The sequence below is a fragment of the Babylonia areolata genome, chromosome 8 (assembly GCF_041734735.1).
Source record: "Babylonia areolata isolate BAREFJ2019XMU chromosome 8, ASM4173473v1, whole genome shotgun sequence".
Lineage (NCBI taxonomy): Eukaryota > Metazoa > Mollusca > Gastropoda > Neogastropoda > Buccinidae > Babylonia > Babylonia areolata.
In genome coordinates, this window is record NC_134883.1 from 191090 (window position 1) to 207733 (window position 16644).

The 16644-nt window shown below is 45.4% G+C and overlaps 1 protein-coding gene across 3 annotated transcripts in view; it reads right to left on the reverse strand.

Annotated features, from left to right (window-relative positions):
- LOC143284444 (ribonuclease P protein subunit p14-like) overlaps positions 1-16644 on the reverse strand; it is a 43414-nt gene that overhangs the window by 4725 nt on the left and 22045 nt on the right. For all 3 annotated transcript variants that reach the window (XM_076591080.1, XM_076591079.1, XM_076591081.1), the window contains 3 exons: positions 13429-13513; positions 3179-3252; positions 2347-2425 (listed from right to left, as the gene is read on the reverse strand). In XM_076591080.1, the coding sequence (XP_076447195.1) occupies positions 2347-2425; positions 3179-3252; positions 13429-13513 (238 nt within the window). The remainder of the gene's footprint in view (positions 1-2346; positions 2426-3178; positions 3253-13428; positions 13514-16644) is intronic.

Below are 16644 nucleotides of genomic sequence, written 5' to 3' on the forward strand. Positions count from 1 at the left end.
TTACTGTTCACACTGAGTGCTGACAATCACACAATGTATTTTACTGTTCACAGTGAGTGCTGACAATCACACATTGTATTTTACTGTTCACACTGAGTGCTGACAATCACACAATGTATTTTGCTGTTCACAGTGAGTGCTGACAATCACACAATGTATTTTACTGTTCACACTGAGTGCTGACAATCACACAATGTATTTTGCTGTTCACAGTGAGTGCTGACAATCACACAATGTATTTTACTGTTCACACTGAGTGCTGACAATCACACAATGTATTTTACTGTTCACAGTGAGTGCTGACAATCACACAATGTATTTTACTGTTCACACTGACTGAGTGCTGACAATCACACGATGTATTTTACTGTTCACAGTGAGTGCTGACAATCACACAATGTATTTTTGTTCACACTGAGTGCTGACAATCACACAATGTATTTTACTGTTCACAGTGAGTGCTGACAATCACACATTGTATTTTACTGTTCACACTGAGTGCTGACAATCACACGATGTATTTCACTGTTCACACTGAGTGCTGACAATCACACATTGTATTTTACTGTTCACACTGAGTGCTGACAATCACACAATGTATTTTACTGTTCACACTGAGTGCTGACAATCACACATTGTATTTTACTGTTCACACTGAGTGCTGACAATCACACAATGTATTTTACTGTTCACACTGAGTGCTGACAATCACACAATGTATTTTACTGTTCACACTGAGTGCTGACAATCACACAATGTATTTTACTGTTCACACTGAGTGCTGACAATCACATGATGTATTTTACTGTTCACACTGAGTGCTGACAATCACACAATGTATTTTACTGTTCACACTGACTGAGTGCTGACAATCACACACTGTATTTTACTGTTCACACTGACTGAGTGCTGACAATCACATGATGTATTTTACTGTTCACACTGACTGAGTGCTGACAATCACACAATGTATTTTACTGTTCACACTGAGTGCTGACAATCACACGATGTATTTTACTGTTCACACTGAGTGCTGACAATCACACATTGTATTTTACTGTTCACACTGAGTGCTGACAATCACATGATGTATTTTACTGTTCACAGTGAGTGCTGACAATCACACATTGTATTTTACTGTTCACAACGACTGAGTGCTGACAATCACATGATGTATTTTACTGTTCACAGTGAGTGCTGACAATCACACAATGTATTTTTGTTCACACTGAGTGCTGACAATCACACAATGTATTTTACTGTTCACACTGAGTGCTGACAATCACACATTGTATTTTACTGTTCACACTGAGTGCTGACAATCACACGATGTATTTCACTGTTCACACTGAGTGCTGACAATCACACAATGTATTTTACTGTTCACACTGAGTGTTGACAATCACACAATGTATTTTACTGTTCACACTGAGTGCTGACAATCACACATTGTATTTTACTGTTCACACTGAGTGTTGACAATCACACAATGTATTTTACTGTTCACACTGAGTGCTGACAATCACACATTGTATTTTACTGTTCACACTGAGTGCTGACAATCACACAATGTATTTTACTGCTCACACTGAGTGAGTGCTGACAATCACACACTGTATTTTACTGTTCACACTGACTGAGTGCTGACAATCACATGATGTATTTTACTGTTCACACTGACTGAGTGCTGACAATCACACGATGTATTTTGCTGTTCACACTGAGTGCTGACAATCACACGATGTATTTTACTGTTCACACTGAGTGCTGACAATCACACATTGTATTTTACTGTTCACACTGAGTGCTGACAATCACATGATGTATTTTACTGTTCACAGTGAGTGCTGACAATCACACATTGTATTTTACTGTTCACACTGACTGAGTGCTGACAATCACATGATGTATTTTACTGTTCACACTGAGTGCTGACAATCACACATTGTATTTTACTGTTCGCACTGAGTGCTGACAATCACACAATGTATTTTACTGTTCACAGTGAGTGCTGACAATCACACATATCACTTTACTGTTCACACTGATTGAGTGCTGACAATCACACGATGTATTTTACTGTTCACACTGACTGAGTGCTGACAATCACACAATGTATTTTACTGTTCACACTGACTGAGTGCTGACAATCACACAATGTATTTTACTGTTCACACTGAGTGCTGACAATCACACATTGTATTTCACTGTTCACACTGACTTCCGTTCAGATTTCACATTAACTGGAGTCCTCTTGTCACCTTCACTACCACAAAAACTTTGTTCCTTTTTCAGCTCGTTTCATAATGACTGTCTGGTATCAATATCTGTTGTTAGCTCACTCACCTGCTGTACTCGGAACGCACATCCTTGATCATTGTACTTCCCAAACAGTGCCAAAGATCCACACAGCCGCACAAAGCACCTGCAGAAAGAATGAAAATAACAATGATCAGAATGGAAATCTTTGTGCACTCTCCCGTGTTTGTAGAGCTTTAAGCATTCCAAAAAAAGTTAGGATCAAAATAGAATCACACACATTCTCACTCACCATGCGTCTGCACACACACACACACACACACACACACAATCAATCAATCAATCAAAAGGGAAGATACACTGATTCACATCATGGTGACTCCTACTGTGAAAATCTGTGTCCTGTCTGAAGCTGATAAAACACTGACCAGTGGTTCAAATTTCCAAATATTTTTGAGTGAAATCTACACCTTGATGTTCATCACCACTGTCAACTTACCTTGAAGGTACTCTATGAATTAAACCTACACCTTGATGTTCATAGCCACTGTCAACTTACCTTGCAGGTACTCTATGAATTAAACCTACACCTTGATGTTCATAGCCACTGTCAACTTACCTTGCAGGTACTCTATGAATTAAACCTACACCTTGATGTTCATAGCCACTGTCAACTTACCTTGAAGGTACTCTATGAATTAAACCTACACCTTGATGTTCATAGCCACTGTCAACTTACCTTGCAGGTACTCAATCAATTAAACCTACACCTTCATGCTCATCACCACTGTCAACTTACCTTGAAGGTACTCTATGAATTAAACCTACACCTTGATGTTCATCACCACTGTCAACTTACCTTGAAAGTACTCCATCAATCAAACCTACACCTTGATGTTCATCACCACTGTCAACTTACCTTGAAGGTACTCGCAGGATGGCCTCCCCTGAGGGAGAAAGTTGGAGGAGATCAATTGTGTCACTGGCACCAATCTGGAAGATGAGGCTGAAGATGATGAAGGAGAAAGTTGAAGGTGATCAGAATCAGAATATCTTAATATCTCATAGAGAAATTAAGTGTGGTGAAGTCTGTGATACACACAAATTATAAGCAAAAAATTTGGCATACAACATATACATAACAAAATAACACTCAACTCAGTCATAGCAAAGCAAACTCGATAACTTTCCATCATGTAAAACACACACATACACATGCACTGTGTCACTGGCACCAATCTGGAAAATCAGACTGAAAATGATGAAGATGGTAAGAATGTGATACACATCAATACATATAATCCACTTTATTTTGATTAACACTTGTTTTGTTTTTTGTTATAAGGTAATGACTTCATCATAAGCTAAGAACTACATTGTAAACTAATGACTTTATTATATAAGCTTATGATTTCATAATAAACTGGTGACTACACTGTCAGCTGATGAAATGAAATGAAATTATGGTGCTTAGAGCCTCGCCGACCACTAAGGCCATCTGAAGGCTATCGCCGCGTCAATAACTACTACAAGGATAAAAAAAAAAAAAAACCAATTAAAACGAGTCACCACTTCAAACTTTCCACTCCAAAGTTAAAAAAAAATTCCATAGTTTAAAACCTTCAAATCTGGTTAAAAATGTTCACTTCTTTTAAGAAGTCCATCAGCGCCCACGGAGGGACATCACGAAACAAAGTCTTCAAAGAAACCGCCGTGTAATGTCTGCGTCTAACGTCATGCAGATCCCAACAGTCAAGGAGCACGTGTTTCACGGTGTGAGGCTCAACACAGGGAATGCATCGAGGGGCCTCTTCCCCCTTCAACAAGTAAGAATGAGTAAAAAAAGTGTGCCCCGTACGCAGTCTGCACAGCACAGACTCCTCCTTTCTGTTCTTCACCCCCGAAGGGAGGAAGAGCTTGTTGTCCGTCTGGGTGTTCCACTCCTCTTGCCAAAGATCCTTAACGTAAGTGTTCACCTTCCGCTTCATGTCTGTGTATGGTACAAAGGATCTGGATAATTATTTCTTTACAGCGTTCCTGGCCAGCAGGTCCGCCCTTTCGTTACCACGAATGCCAACATGTCCGGGAACCCAGGCCAACACAACCTCGTATCCTTTCTTCATTGCAAGAGTAAGATCTTCATAAAATTCCAGCAGTTTGGGATGAGTGATATTCCTGCAGGCAATCGCCTCCAGGGCTGACAAGGAGTCGGAAAAGATCATGAATCTCTTTTGTTTCGAAGAGAGAACCATTTTTACCGCCAGAACCAGTGCGGTCAGTTCCGTAGTGTACACCGAGCTGTCAGACAGGATGTGTTCCGTTGAGGGCCGGTCAGGAAAGGCGGGACAGAACGCAGATACAGCGACTCCGTCCTCTGTCTTGGAACCGTCAGTGAAGATACTTTGAAAAGTGGGGAATTTGTGGCAGAGTTCCGAAAAGTAAGTTCTGTAGGCCAGAGAACTGGTGGAGTCTTTACGGTATGAGGCCAGATCGAATCGGACCTCAGGTGTTCTAAAGGTCCACGGAGGGCTGTCAGGGAACATCCAGATCGGCATTTTCCAAGTGCGGCTGAATGCGGAGTCCGAGAGGAGGTATGGAGTTTGGGTTGTCTTTAAATTTCTTACCGAAAGGGTTGTTGAATACAGCGTTGTAAGCAGGGTTTGTAGGTTCAGAAAACAATTTCAAATAATAGTTTAGGGTCAGCTTCAGTCTGCGGTTGAAGAGAGGCGGTTCCCCCGCCTCTGCGTACAGGCTGTGCACAGGAGTGGTGCGGAAAGCACCTAAGCTGAGACGGAGCCCTTGGTGGTGTACAGGGTTCAACAGTTTCAGGTAAGACGGTCTGGCCGGGCCGTATACTACACTTCCGTAATCTAGTTTGGACCGGACCAGGGCTCTGTAGAGGTGCAAGAGAGTTCTCTTATCAGCGCCCCAGTCCGTGTGTGCCACAACTCGAATGATGTTCAGGGCTTTTTGACAAGATATTTTCAGCTGTTTAATATGGCTGAGGAAGTTCAGCTTCTGATCAAAGACGACCCCTAAAAATTTGGCTTCCTTGACCGCCGGGATGGTGGATTTTCCCAGACGGATTTCAGGGTCCTGATAGAACTGGCGAAAGTTATGAAAATGGATGCATTCAGTTTTGGAGGACGAAAATTTGAAGCCATTCTCCTCTGCCCAACACTGGATTTTGTTGACGCAGAGCTGAAGCCGTCGCTGGATGCTGGCATACGTGCTGCCAGTTGCATGTAAGGCAAAATCGTCCACGAACAGCGAGTTGTCCGATCCCTTCTGAACAGATTGAACGATGTCATTAATTTTGATGCTGAAAAGAGCCGGCGACAGGATGCTCCCTTGCGGGACACCCAGCTCCTGCTCGTGAATGTCAGACAGGGTGGTGCCAACCCTCACCTGGAATTGTCTGTCTTGCAAAAAATTGTGGATGAACTGGGGCAGGTGTCCTCAGAAGCCGAGCTTGTGCAGGTCCGAGAGGATTCCAAGTTTCTACGTGGTATCGTAAGCTTTCTCCAAGTCCAAAAATATGGCCACCACATGCTGTTTGTTTACAAAGGCATTTCTTACAGTGGTTTCCAGACGAACCAGATGGTCAACGGTAGAGCGATGCTTGCGGAAACTGCACTGTTCTTTCGCCAGAAGGCCGTCGGTCTCTAGTTTCCACATCAGTCTACCGTTGACCATCTTCTCCATCAGTTTGCAGATGCAGCTGGTCAGTGCTATTGGGCGGTAGTTGGAGGGGTTCGAGGGGTCTTTTCCCGGTTTCGGCAGTGGGATTATGAGGGCTTTCCGCCAGGAGGGTGGAAAAAAGCCTGTGACCCAGATGTGGTTATAAACTTTAAGCAGGGTGTCCAGACAGGTTTGGGGAAGATGCTTTAAGAGTTTATAATGGACCTCGTCCATTCCTGGACAGGAATCTATACAGGTCTGAAGGGCAGATTTAAGTTCATTCATTGTGAAAGGAAGGTTGTAATTCTCTGTGTTGTCGGAAGAGAAGTTACAGGGTGTTTTTTCTGACAGGTTTTTGGTTTTAAGAAAACGAGCAGATTTGTTAGCAGATCTCGAGTTCTGTTCAATTGTGGAGGCAAGCAAATTGGCAACTGCTTTCTTCTCTGTGACCAGAGCGTCTGAAAGTTTAAGATGATGGAAGGTTGGGCATACGTTTTTGCCCTTAATTCTTTTTAAAACCCTCCACATTTTCTTCTTGGGTGTGTTGGAGGTTAAGGAAGAGCAAAAATCTCTCCATGACTTCTCTGGCTCTTTTTAAAAAACCTGGCTTTCGCCCTCAGCTGTTGATGGGTTCGAACGCTATCGGTCTCCGGTCTCCGAAAGACGCGTCGCTGCGCTCTCTTCCGAGACTTACGGGCCTCCCGACATTAAGCGTTGAACCAGGGCATTCTTGGCACCTGAGGCTTGGAGGTAGACGATGGGACTGCTGCTTTGGCGCAATCTAAAACGATCCGAGTCAGAGTGTCAGCAGGGTCCTTGCTTTTCAATACTGTTTCTTCCTGCAGCTCCGCTCTTATCTTCGTGGTAAAAAAACTCCAGTCTGCTTTGTCATAGCTCAGGCGGTCAGGCAGAGAGTCACCTTCTCCATCTGTGGGGCGGAGGACGACAGAAAAGTGGTCACTCCCGTGCAGATCGTTGTGCACTTTCCACTCGTAGTCCAGGACCAACGATGGATCGCAGACCGACAGATCTAAACACGAGAGCTTTCCAGAGGACAGATGAAGGTAAGTGGGAGACTTGTCGTTAAGACAGCACAAGTCCATGTCAGAAAGAAGGTTTTCCAAGAGAAGACCTCGGGCTGATGTCATCTCACTTCCCCAGAGCGGGGAGTGTCCATTGAAGTCGCCCAACAGTAAAAACGGACGTGGGAGCTGGTCGACCAGGTTCATGAGGTCCTGCCTCAGAACACGGACGGCAGGAGGAAGGTACAGAGAGCAGACAGTGATGGTTTTCTCAAGTGTGACTCTGACTGCCACCGCCTGTAAAGGGGTGCTTAAAAGAACTGTACTGTATAAAAGGGACTTGCGAATAAAAAAAGCGACACCTCCCGTCAATCCCTCTTGCTTCGGTTGAGCGGGTTTAAAAACGGAGTTAAAACCAGAGAGAGATAAAACCTTGCCATCTCTTTGCAGAGTCTCCTGCAGCGCCAGCACTGAAGGTTTCAAAGCACGACAAAGCAGCTGGAGTTCCTGGAAATTGGCGTAGAACCCCTGGATGTTCCAGTGGATCACTGCCATTAAGAAGGTTAAAAAAAAAATAAAGCAGCAGCCTATTCCATCGCTACCCCCTGCTCCTCTGCTTGCGGTGGCTCAAGGTCGGCCAAGATGGAGTACTTATTTTTAGAATTTAATTTTTCTGATTCCGACCAAGTCGGAATATCCACCACCTCAGCCCTTCCCGATCCCGCCGAGGCTGCAACCCTCCCCTCCTTGAGTTTTGGAGGTACGGGGAGTTTCTGGCCACTTCTGCCAACCCGAGGGCCAGGCAGACGAGAGGCGGGGCAAGGGGGCCCGGGGGGTGGGGTGGGGCGGGAGGCGGACAACGTGCCTCCGCCCGAGGCTTTTCGCTCCTGCCCAGCAGCCCCTGAGGACTGCCGCACAGGATGGGAAGGGGTGGACACGGCGCCTCCACCCAAGGCCAACGGTTATGACGAAGTAGGAACGTCGTCCGTCTGCGTCCCTGTGGACGTCGTCTGGACCGCGACGTCCACCATCCTGGGTCTGACGACAGAGGCATACGACGCCTTAGGCGACGCAGCCTCCACCTGTTTCCTTGCCTCAAAGGACGATATCTTCTTTTCTTTTCTTTACCTTCTGGATTTGTTTTTCTTTTTTCCAGGTGGGGCAGTCTTTCGATGAGGATGGGTGGCCACCTCTGCAGTTTGCACAACGGGCTGGACTGACGCAATCGCCCTGGTGCGCCGCCTTCGAACAGGTGCCACACGCCTCTTCCTCCTTGCATCGGTCTCGCACGTGTCCAAATTTCTGGCATTTGAAACATCTTAGAGGGGACGGCACGTACAGGCTTACACTCACCATCAGGTATCCGACTCGAATGTCCCTGGGGACATTCGGGCAGCAGAAGGTGAGGAAGAATGTGTTGGTCGGGACTCTGTCCGACCCCTTCTTCACCGTCACCCTGTACACGTCGGTCACTCCCTGAGAGGACAGCTCGCTCTTGATCTCAGCTTCAGACACTCCTCTCAACTCCGGGCATCTGATGACCCCCTTTGAGCAGTTGAGACCTTTGAGAGGGGAAACCTTCACCGCCCTATCCACAAAAGTGGTCGCCTTGAGAAGAAGCTGTGTCTGCCTTTTCAACTCTGTCTGCACTAAAAACGCTCCGCTCCTCAGCCTCTTGATGGATTTCAGCGGCAAGGGCTTGTCGTTATCAGCATCCTCCATCACAAGCCACGACGGCCAAAATCCAGAGGTCTCAACGACCTCCGAATCTGAGTCCGAATCATCTGTTCCTTGTCGTCGTCTTTTTTCCAAATGTAGGGGTGTGTAATTGTTTGGAATTCATGTTGAAAAAATTATAAATTCATCCCTCCCTTACCCACCCACCATGGGGTCCAACTTAGGGGCCAGGGTCAAGGGAACACCAGCTTGACCCCTTCCAGGTTTCGGAAGGGATATACGACCAACAGCCCAGCTCCAACGTGTTCCCCCCCGATCATGCCCAGCTCCCGGGGACAGAGAACCGAGCACTACGGGGGTTACCTTTGTTAGCCTCTAAACTGCCAGTCTTGACCCAGCCCCACGAAGGGGTAGCCGATTGACACACACGGGCCAATGTGTGCCGCCTGTCTTAGGAGAGGTCCGAGCCAAAGGGATGTGTTGAGAACAGCGTGCTCTCTCAATCCCCAGGATCTCATTCCCCTCCATCACAGGTCGCGCCGCACGGCAAACACGGCGGGCCTGAAGAAGGCCGCAGAGAAAAAAGAATGTGGAAAAGAAGGCTTGATGGGGAGCTGAGGACAGAAAAGAGGCGGTAAAAAGAAGAACAGAGAATAGCGAAAGGGACAGTGGGTCACGTTTAGTTTGGGCCTCACTCACAACCTGTTCGGCATGGGAAGCCCTATCAGGGGCATTAGTACAAAAACCACCACTTATTCAGCCTGAACAGCTACGATGGCTAGGTAGGCTGTCAATTAAGACCTGGGACCAGAGCAGCAAACCCCAAGAAGCACTGATGCCCCCGCCGACATAGCTCACTCGATCACTGGCCACTAAGCCTCCCGACCACGACAAGGTAGTGACCCTCCCGGGAGAGGGTCAAGAGAACACCAGCCTGACCCCCTCCAGGTTTCGGGAGGTGTCAGCTGATGACTGTATTAAAAGCTGAAAACTATCATTGTAAGCTGAAGACTTCATTGTAACTGTAAGCTAATGGCTTCCTTATAAGCTGATGGAAAGTGCAAAGCATACTGGTTTCAAGTTATGTGCCTGTGTCTTGACATCAGAGGGGAAGTTATTACTGGACAGTTGTGAGCATGTCATGAAGGAATGAATGGATGAATATTTGATAAAAAAAACAACAACTGGACATTGAGGGGAAAGATAACTGAGGTGCAGTGAGTGAACGCAAACTGCATAAGTAAATGAAATGAAATGGAATTAAGGTGCTTAGAGCCTCACCGACCACTAAGGCCATCTCAAGGCTATCGCCACATTAATAACTACTACAAGGGTAAAAAAACAAACAATTAAAAAGAATCACCACTTCAAACTTTCCACTCAAAGTTTAAAAAAACTTCCATAGTTTAAAACCTTCAAATCTGATTAAAAATGTTCACTTCTTTCAAAAAGTCCATCAGCGTCCATGGAGGGACATCACGAAACAAGGTCTTCAAAGGAACCGCCATGTAATGTTTGTGTCTAACGTCATGCAGATCCCAACAGTCAAGGAGCACGTGTTTCACGGTGAGAGGCTCATCACAGGGAATACATCGAGGGGCCTCTTCCCCTTCAACAAGTAAGAATGAGTAAAAAAAAAGTGTGCCCCGCATGCAGTCTGCACAGCACAGTCTCCTCCTTTCTGTTCTTCACCCCTGAAGGGAGGGTCTCTTTTAGGTCTGGATGGATCTGGAAGAGCTTGTTGTCCGTCTGGGTGTTCCACTCCTCTTGCCAAAGATCTTTAACATAAGTGTTCACCTTCTGCTTCATGTCTGTGTATGGTACAAAGGATCTCAATAATTCTTTCTTAACAGCGTTCTTGGCCAGCAGGTCTGCCCTTTCGTTACCACGAATGCCAACATGTCCAGGAACCCAGGCCAACACAACCTCATATCCTTTCTTCATTGCGAGAGTAAAAGCTTAGTAGAATTCCAGCAGTTTGGGATGAGTGATATTCCTGCAGGATATCGCCTCCAGGGCTGACAAGGAGTCGGAAAAGATCATGAATCTCTTTTGTTTCGAAGAGAGAACCATTTTTACCGCCAGAACCAGTGCGGTCAGTTCCGCAGTGTACACTGAGCTGTCAGACAGGATGTGTTCCGTTGAGGGCCGGTCAGGAAAGGCAGGACAGAACGCAGATGCAGCGACTCCGTCCTCTGACTTGGAACCGTCAGTGAAGATTCTTTGGAAAGTGGGAAATTTGTGGCAGAGTTCTGAAAAGTAAGTTATATAGGCCAGTGAACCAGTGGAGTCTTTACGGTACGAGGCCAGATCGAATCGGACCTCAGGTGTTCTAAAGATCCACAGAGGGCTGTCAGGGAACTTGGAGAAGCCTGAGATGCCACCAACATCCAGATTGGCATTTTCTATGTGCGGCTGAATGCGGAGTCCAAGAGGATGGATGCAGTTTGGGTTGTCTTCAAATTTCTTGTTGAAGGGGTTGTTGAATACAACGTCGTAAGCAGGGTTTTTGGGTTCAGAAAACAGTTTCAAGTATTAGTTTAGGGTCAGCTTCAGTCTGCGGTTGGAGAGAGGTGGTTCCCCCGCCTCTGCATACAGGCTGTGCACAGGGGTGGTGCGGAACGCACCTAAGCTGAGACGGAGCCCTTGGTGGTGTATAGGGTCCAGCAGTTTCAGGTAAGACGGTCTGGCCGAGCCGTATACTACACTTCCATAATCCAGTTTGGACCGGACCAGGGCTCTGTAGAGGTGCAAGAGAGTTCTCTTATCAGCACCCTAGTCCGTGTGTGCCACAACTCGGATGATGTTCAGGGCTTTTTGACAAAATATTTTCAGCTGTTTGATATGGCTGAGGAAGTTCTGCTTCAGATCAAAAACGACCCCTAAAAATTTGGCTTCCTTAACCGCCGAGATGGTGGATTTTCCCAGACGGATTTCAGGGTCCAGATAGAATTGGCGAAAGTTATGAAAATGAATACACTCAGTTTTGGAGGACGAAAAGGTGAACCATTCTCCTCTGCCCAACACTGAATTTTGTCCATGCAGAGCTGAAGCTGTCGCTGGATGCTGGCATACATGCTGCCAGTTGCATACAAGGTGAAATCGTCCACAAACAGCGAGCTGTCTGATCCCTTCTGAACCGACTGAACGATGTCATTAATTTTGATGCTGAAGAGAGCCGGCGACAGGATGCTCCCTTGCGGAACACCCAGCTCCTGCTCGTGAATGTCGGACAGGGTGGTGCCGACCCTCACCTGGAATTGTCTGTCTTGCAAGAAGTTGTGGATGAACTGGGGCAGGTGTCCTCGGAAGCCGAGCTTGTGCAGGTCCGAGAGGATTCCAAATTTCCAGGTGGTATCGTAAGCTTTCTCTGACTAAAAAAATATGGCCACCACATGCTGTTTGTTTACAAAGGCATTTCTTACAGTGGTTTCCAGACGAACCAGATGGTCAATGGTAGATCGATGCTTGTGGAAACCGCACTGTTCTTTCGCCAGAAGGCCGTCGGTCTCTAGTTTCCATATCAGTCTACCGTTGACCATCTTCTCCATCAGTTTGCAGATGCAGCTGGTCAGTGCTATTGGGCAGTAGTTGGAGGGGTTCAAGGGGTCTTTTCCAGGTTCTGGCACCGGGATTATGAGGGCTTTCCACCAGGAGGGTGGAAAAAAGCCTGTAATCCAGATGTGGTTGTAAACTTTGAACAGGGTGTCCAGACAGGTTTTGGGAAGATGCTTTAAAAGTTTATAATGGACCTCGTCCATTCCTGGGGAGGAATCCCTGCAGGTCTGAAGGGCAGATTTAGTTCATTCATAGTGAAAGGAAGGTTGTAGCTCTCTGTGTTGTCGCAGACTGATGGCTGGAAGGACTTGGGTTTGAATCCCAGTGGAGGTGGGTTTTTCGGCCCGTGGCCAGCTCCTACCCAGAGCTGAGTGTGCTGTGGGCTTAAATGGGGAGACTGGGACCACACAGTCGAGTGTCATCCACTTCAAGGATGCGTCTTTGGGTGTGTTGCTCTAATTACCTGACCAGCACTGCAAGTGTCTGTATCTCTCGGGCCTGGTTAACACTGGGATATCATTATGACAGGAAGCGTAGAGTACAGCCTTGTCACACAGTCCCAAACCAAAAGGGACCTCCATAGCAACATCGTTATCGTCATCGTCATCCTCCTCCTCCTCCATCATCATCAATATAAACAAAACAGTCTCAAAGCCTGTGGCCTTTCATGCCCTGCTCTCATGGTGACCTCAGTTTCGATACCCCTCCACTTCTGTGCTTGGGGTGAGTCCTGTCAGTGTCTTCAGTGTCGGCAGATTCATGGGAGGCTGTTGTTTGAGGGATGTGGTGGCGGTCTCCACTCTGGGAGGGACACTCACTCAGTCTGGCTCCGCGACTAAGCCATTATTGTCGTTAGTAGGGGGCTTGGAAGGTGGTGTCCTAAGTACATTGAATCAGAACAGGCACCACTGAACACCACCGAAGTGACTCAGCAGCAGTGCAGGGTCTTCTCTGGTGTGTGGCCTCCTGGCGACCTAACATCGATGGTTCCCTGTGGACTGCCGACACTGGAACTGTGAAGGATAAACCCTGGTGTGGTCATGTACAGGGAAATCTAAATGAGCAGCATGGGAGTAATGCCACTGAAATTGCGCAGATGATGGGGCAGCCAAAAAAAAAAAAAAAAGGCTGTAAGAGTGATATTAGATGTGTGTGTGTATGTGTGTGTGTGTTAGCGCATGTGTGTGTGATTAGTATACGTGTACTGTGCGCATGCGTGAACCTTTCCTACCTGTCCAAAGACCTGGGTCAAGGCTCGTATGACAAAATGTTTGAACTGTAAAGCATTTGTCTCCAGTCCCTTTCCTTCATATTCTCTGATGACAAAAAAAAAAAAAAAGTTTCACTACAGTGTTCACCCACTCTGTCTACAGAATGTCTGGGTAAAAACAGATATCAACACAATGTCTGGGCAGAAACAGATATCAACACAATGTCTGGGTAGAAACAGATATCAACACAATGTCTGGGTAGAAACAGATATCAACACAATGTCTGGGTAGAAACACAGATATCAACACAATGTCTGGGTAGAGACAGATGTCAACACAATGTCTGGGCAGAAACAGATATCAACACAATGTCTGGGTAGAAACACAGATATCAACACAATGTCTGGGTAGAAACAGATATCAACACAATGTCTGGGTAGAAACAGATATCAACACAATGTCTGGGTAGAAACAGATACCAACACAATGTCTGGGTAGAAACAGATACCAACACAATGTCTGGGTAGAAACACAGATATCAACACAATGTCTGGGTAGAAACAGATATCAACACAATGTCTGGGTAGAAACAGATACCAACACAATGTCTGGGTAGAAACACAGATATCAACACAATGTCTGGGTAGAAACAGATATCAACACAATGTCTGGGCAGAAACAGATATCAACACAATGTCTGGGCAGAAACAGATATCAACACAATGTCTGGGCAGAAACAGATATCAACACAATGTCTGGGCAGAAACAGATATCAACACAATGTCTGGGTAGAAACAGATACCAACACAATGTCTGGGTAGAAACACAGATATCAACACAATGTCTGGGCAGAAACAGATATCAACACAATGTCTGGGTAGAAACACAGATATCAACACAATGTCTGGGCAGAAACAGATATCAACACAATGTCTGGGCAGAAACAGATATCAACACAATGTCTGGGCAGAAACAGATACCAACACAATGTCTGGGCAGAAACAGATATCAACACAATGTCTGGGCAGAAACAGATATCAACACAATGTCTGGGTAGAAACACAGATATCAACACAATGTCTGGGCAGAAACACAGATATCAACACAATGTCTGGGCAGAAACAGATATCAACACAATGTCTGGGTAGAAACACAGATATCAACACAATGTCTGGGCAGAAACAGATATCAACACAATGTCTGGGTAGAAACACAGATATCAACACAATGTCTGGGTAGAAACAGATATCAACACAATGTCTGGGTAGAAACACAGATATCAACACAATGTCTGGGCAGAAACAGATATCAACACAATGTCTGGGTAGAAACACAGATATCAACACAATGTCTGGGTAGAAACAGATATCAACACAATGTCTGGGTAGAAACACAGATATCAACACAATGTCTGGGTAGAAACAGATACCAACACAATGTCTGGGTAGAAACACAGATATCAACACAATGTCTGGGTAGAAACAGATATCAACACAATGTCTGGGCAGAAACAGATATCAACACAATGTCTGGGCAGAAACAGATATCAACACAATGTCTGGGCAGAAACAGATATCAACACAATGTCTGGGCAGAAACAGATATCAACACAATGTCTGGGTAGAAACAGATACCAACACAATGTCTGGGTAGAAACACAGATATCAACACAATGTCTGGGCAGAAACAGATATCAACACAATGTCTGGGTAGAAACACAGATATCAACACAATGTCTGGGCAGAAACAGATATCAACACAATGTCTGGGCAGAAACAGATATCAACACAATGTCTGGGCAGAAACAGATACCAACACAATGTCTGGGCAGAAACAGATATCAACACAATGTCTGGGCAGAAACAGATATCAACACAATGTCTGGGTAGAAACACAGATATCAACACAATGTCTGGGCAGAAACACAGATATCAACACAATGTCTGGGCAGAAACAGATATCAACACAATGTCTGGGTAGAAACACAGATATCAACACAATGTCTGGGCAGAAACAGATATCAACACAATGTCTGGGTAGAAACACAGATATCAACACAATGTCTGGGTAGAAACAGATATCAACACAATGTCTGAGTAGAAACACAGATATCAACACAATGTCTGGGCAGAAACAGATATCAACACAATGTCTGGGTAGAAACACAGATATCAACACAATGTCTGGGTAGAAACAGATATCAACACAATGTCTGGGCAGAAACAGATATCAACACAATGTCTGGGTAGAAACAGATATCAACACAATGTCTGGGTAGAAACACAGATATCAACACAATGTCTGGGTAGAAACACAGATATCAACACAATGTCTGGGTAGAAACAGATATCAACACAATGTCTGGGTAGAAACACAGATATCAACACAATGTCTGGGCAGAAACAGATATCAACACAATGTCTGGGCAGAAACAGATATCAACACAATGTCTGGGTAGAAACACAGATATCAACACAATGTCTGGGTAGAAACACAGATATCAACACAATGTCTGAGTAGAAACACAGATATCAACACAATGTCTGGGCAGAAACAGATATCAACACAATGTCTGGGTAGAAACAGATATCAACACAATGTCTGGGCAGAAACAGATATCAACACAATGTCTGGGTAGAAACACAGATATCAACACAATGTCTGGGTAGAAACAGATATCAACACAATGTCTGGGTAGAAACACAGATATCAACACAATGTCTGGGTAGAAACAGATATCAACACAATGTCTGGGTAGAAACAGATATCAACACAATGTCTGGGACATATCTCCAGAGGGTGGGCTGGGTGCCCGGGTGCAAATGCTACGAAGAGTTGGCACACAGATTTTCGGACTAGAGTGCCCAGTTGGTACTCAAAAGTTGATCGAGGTGAAAAAAAACTAATCAAAAGACACACCAAGAAAGCAAGCTCTAAAGCAGTCGATCAAAATGTAAAGTGTCATCTGCTGCAGCTTGCTTCATGGAGCAGCATCTTTGCTCGTGCGTGATCATATGTTGATGTTCTTGGCACATTAGCGACAAACAATGTTTCCCAACTTCAATGTTAAAAGAAAGGGTCCAGAAACAGAGACGAAGGCTCAGGATGACAAAAAGAATAAACATCAGGAGTACGAATCAAGCACCAGTGTACAATGAAGCCTGGCAGAAAGACAGGTGGGGATACTACACATCAGCTACAGACACATCTCCAGAGGGTGGGATACTACACATCAG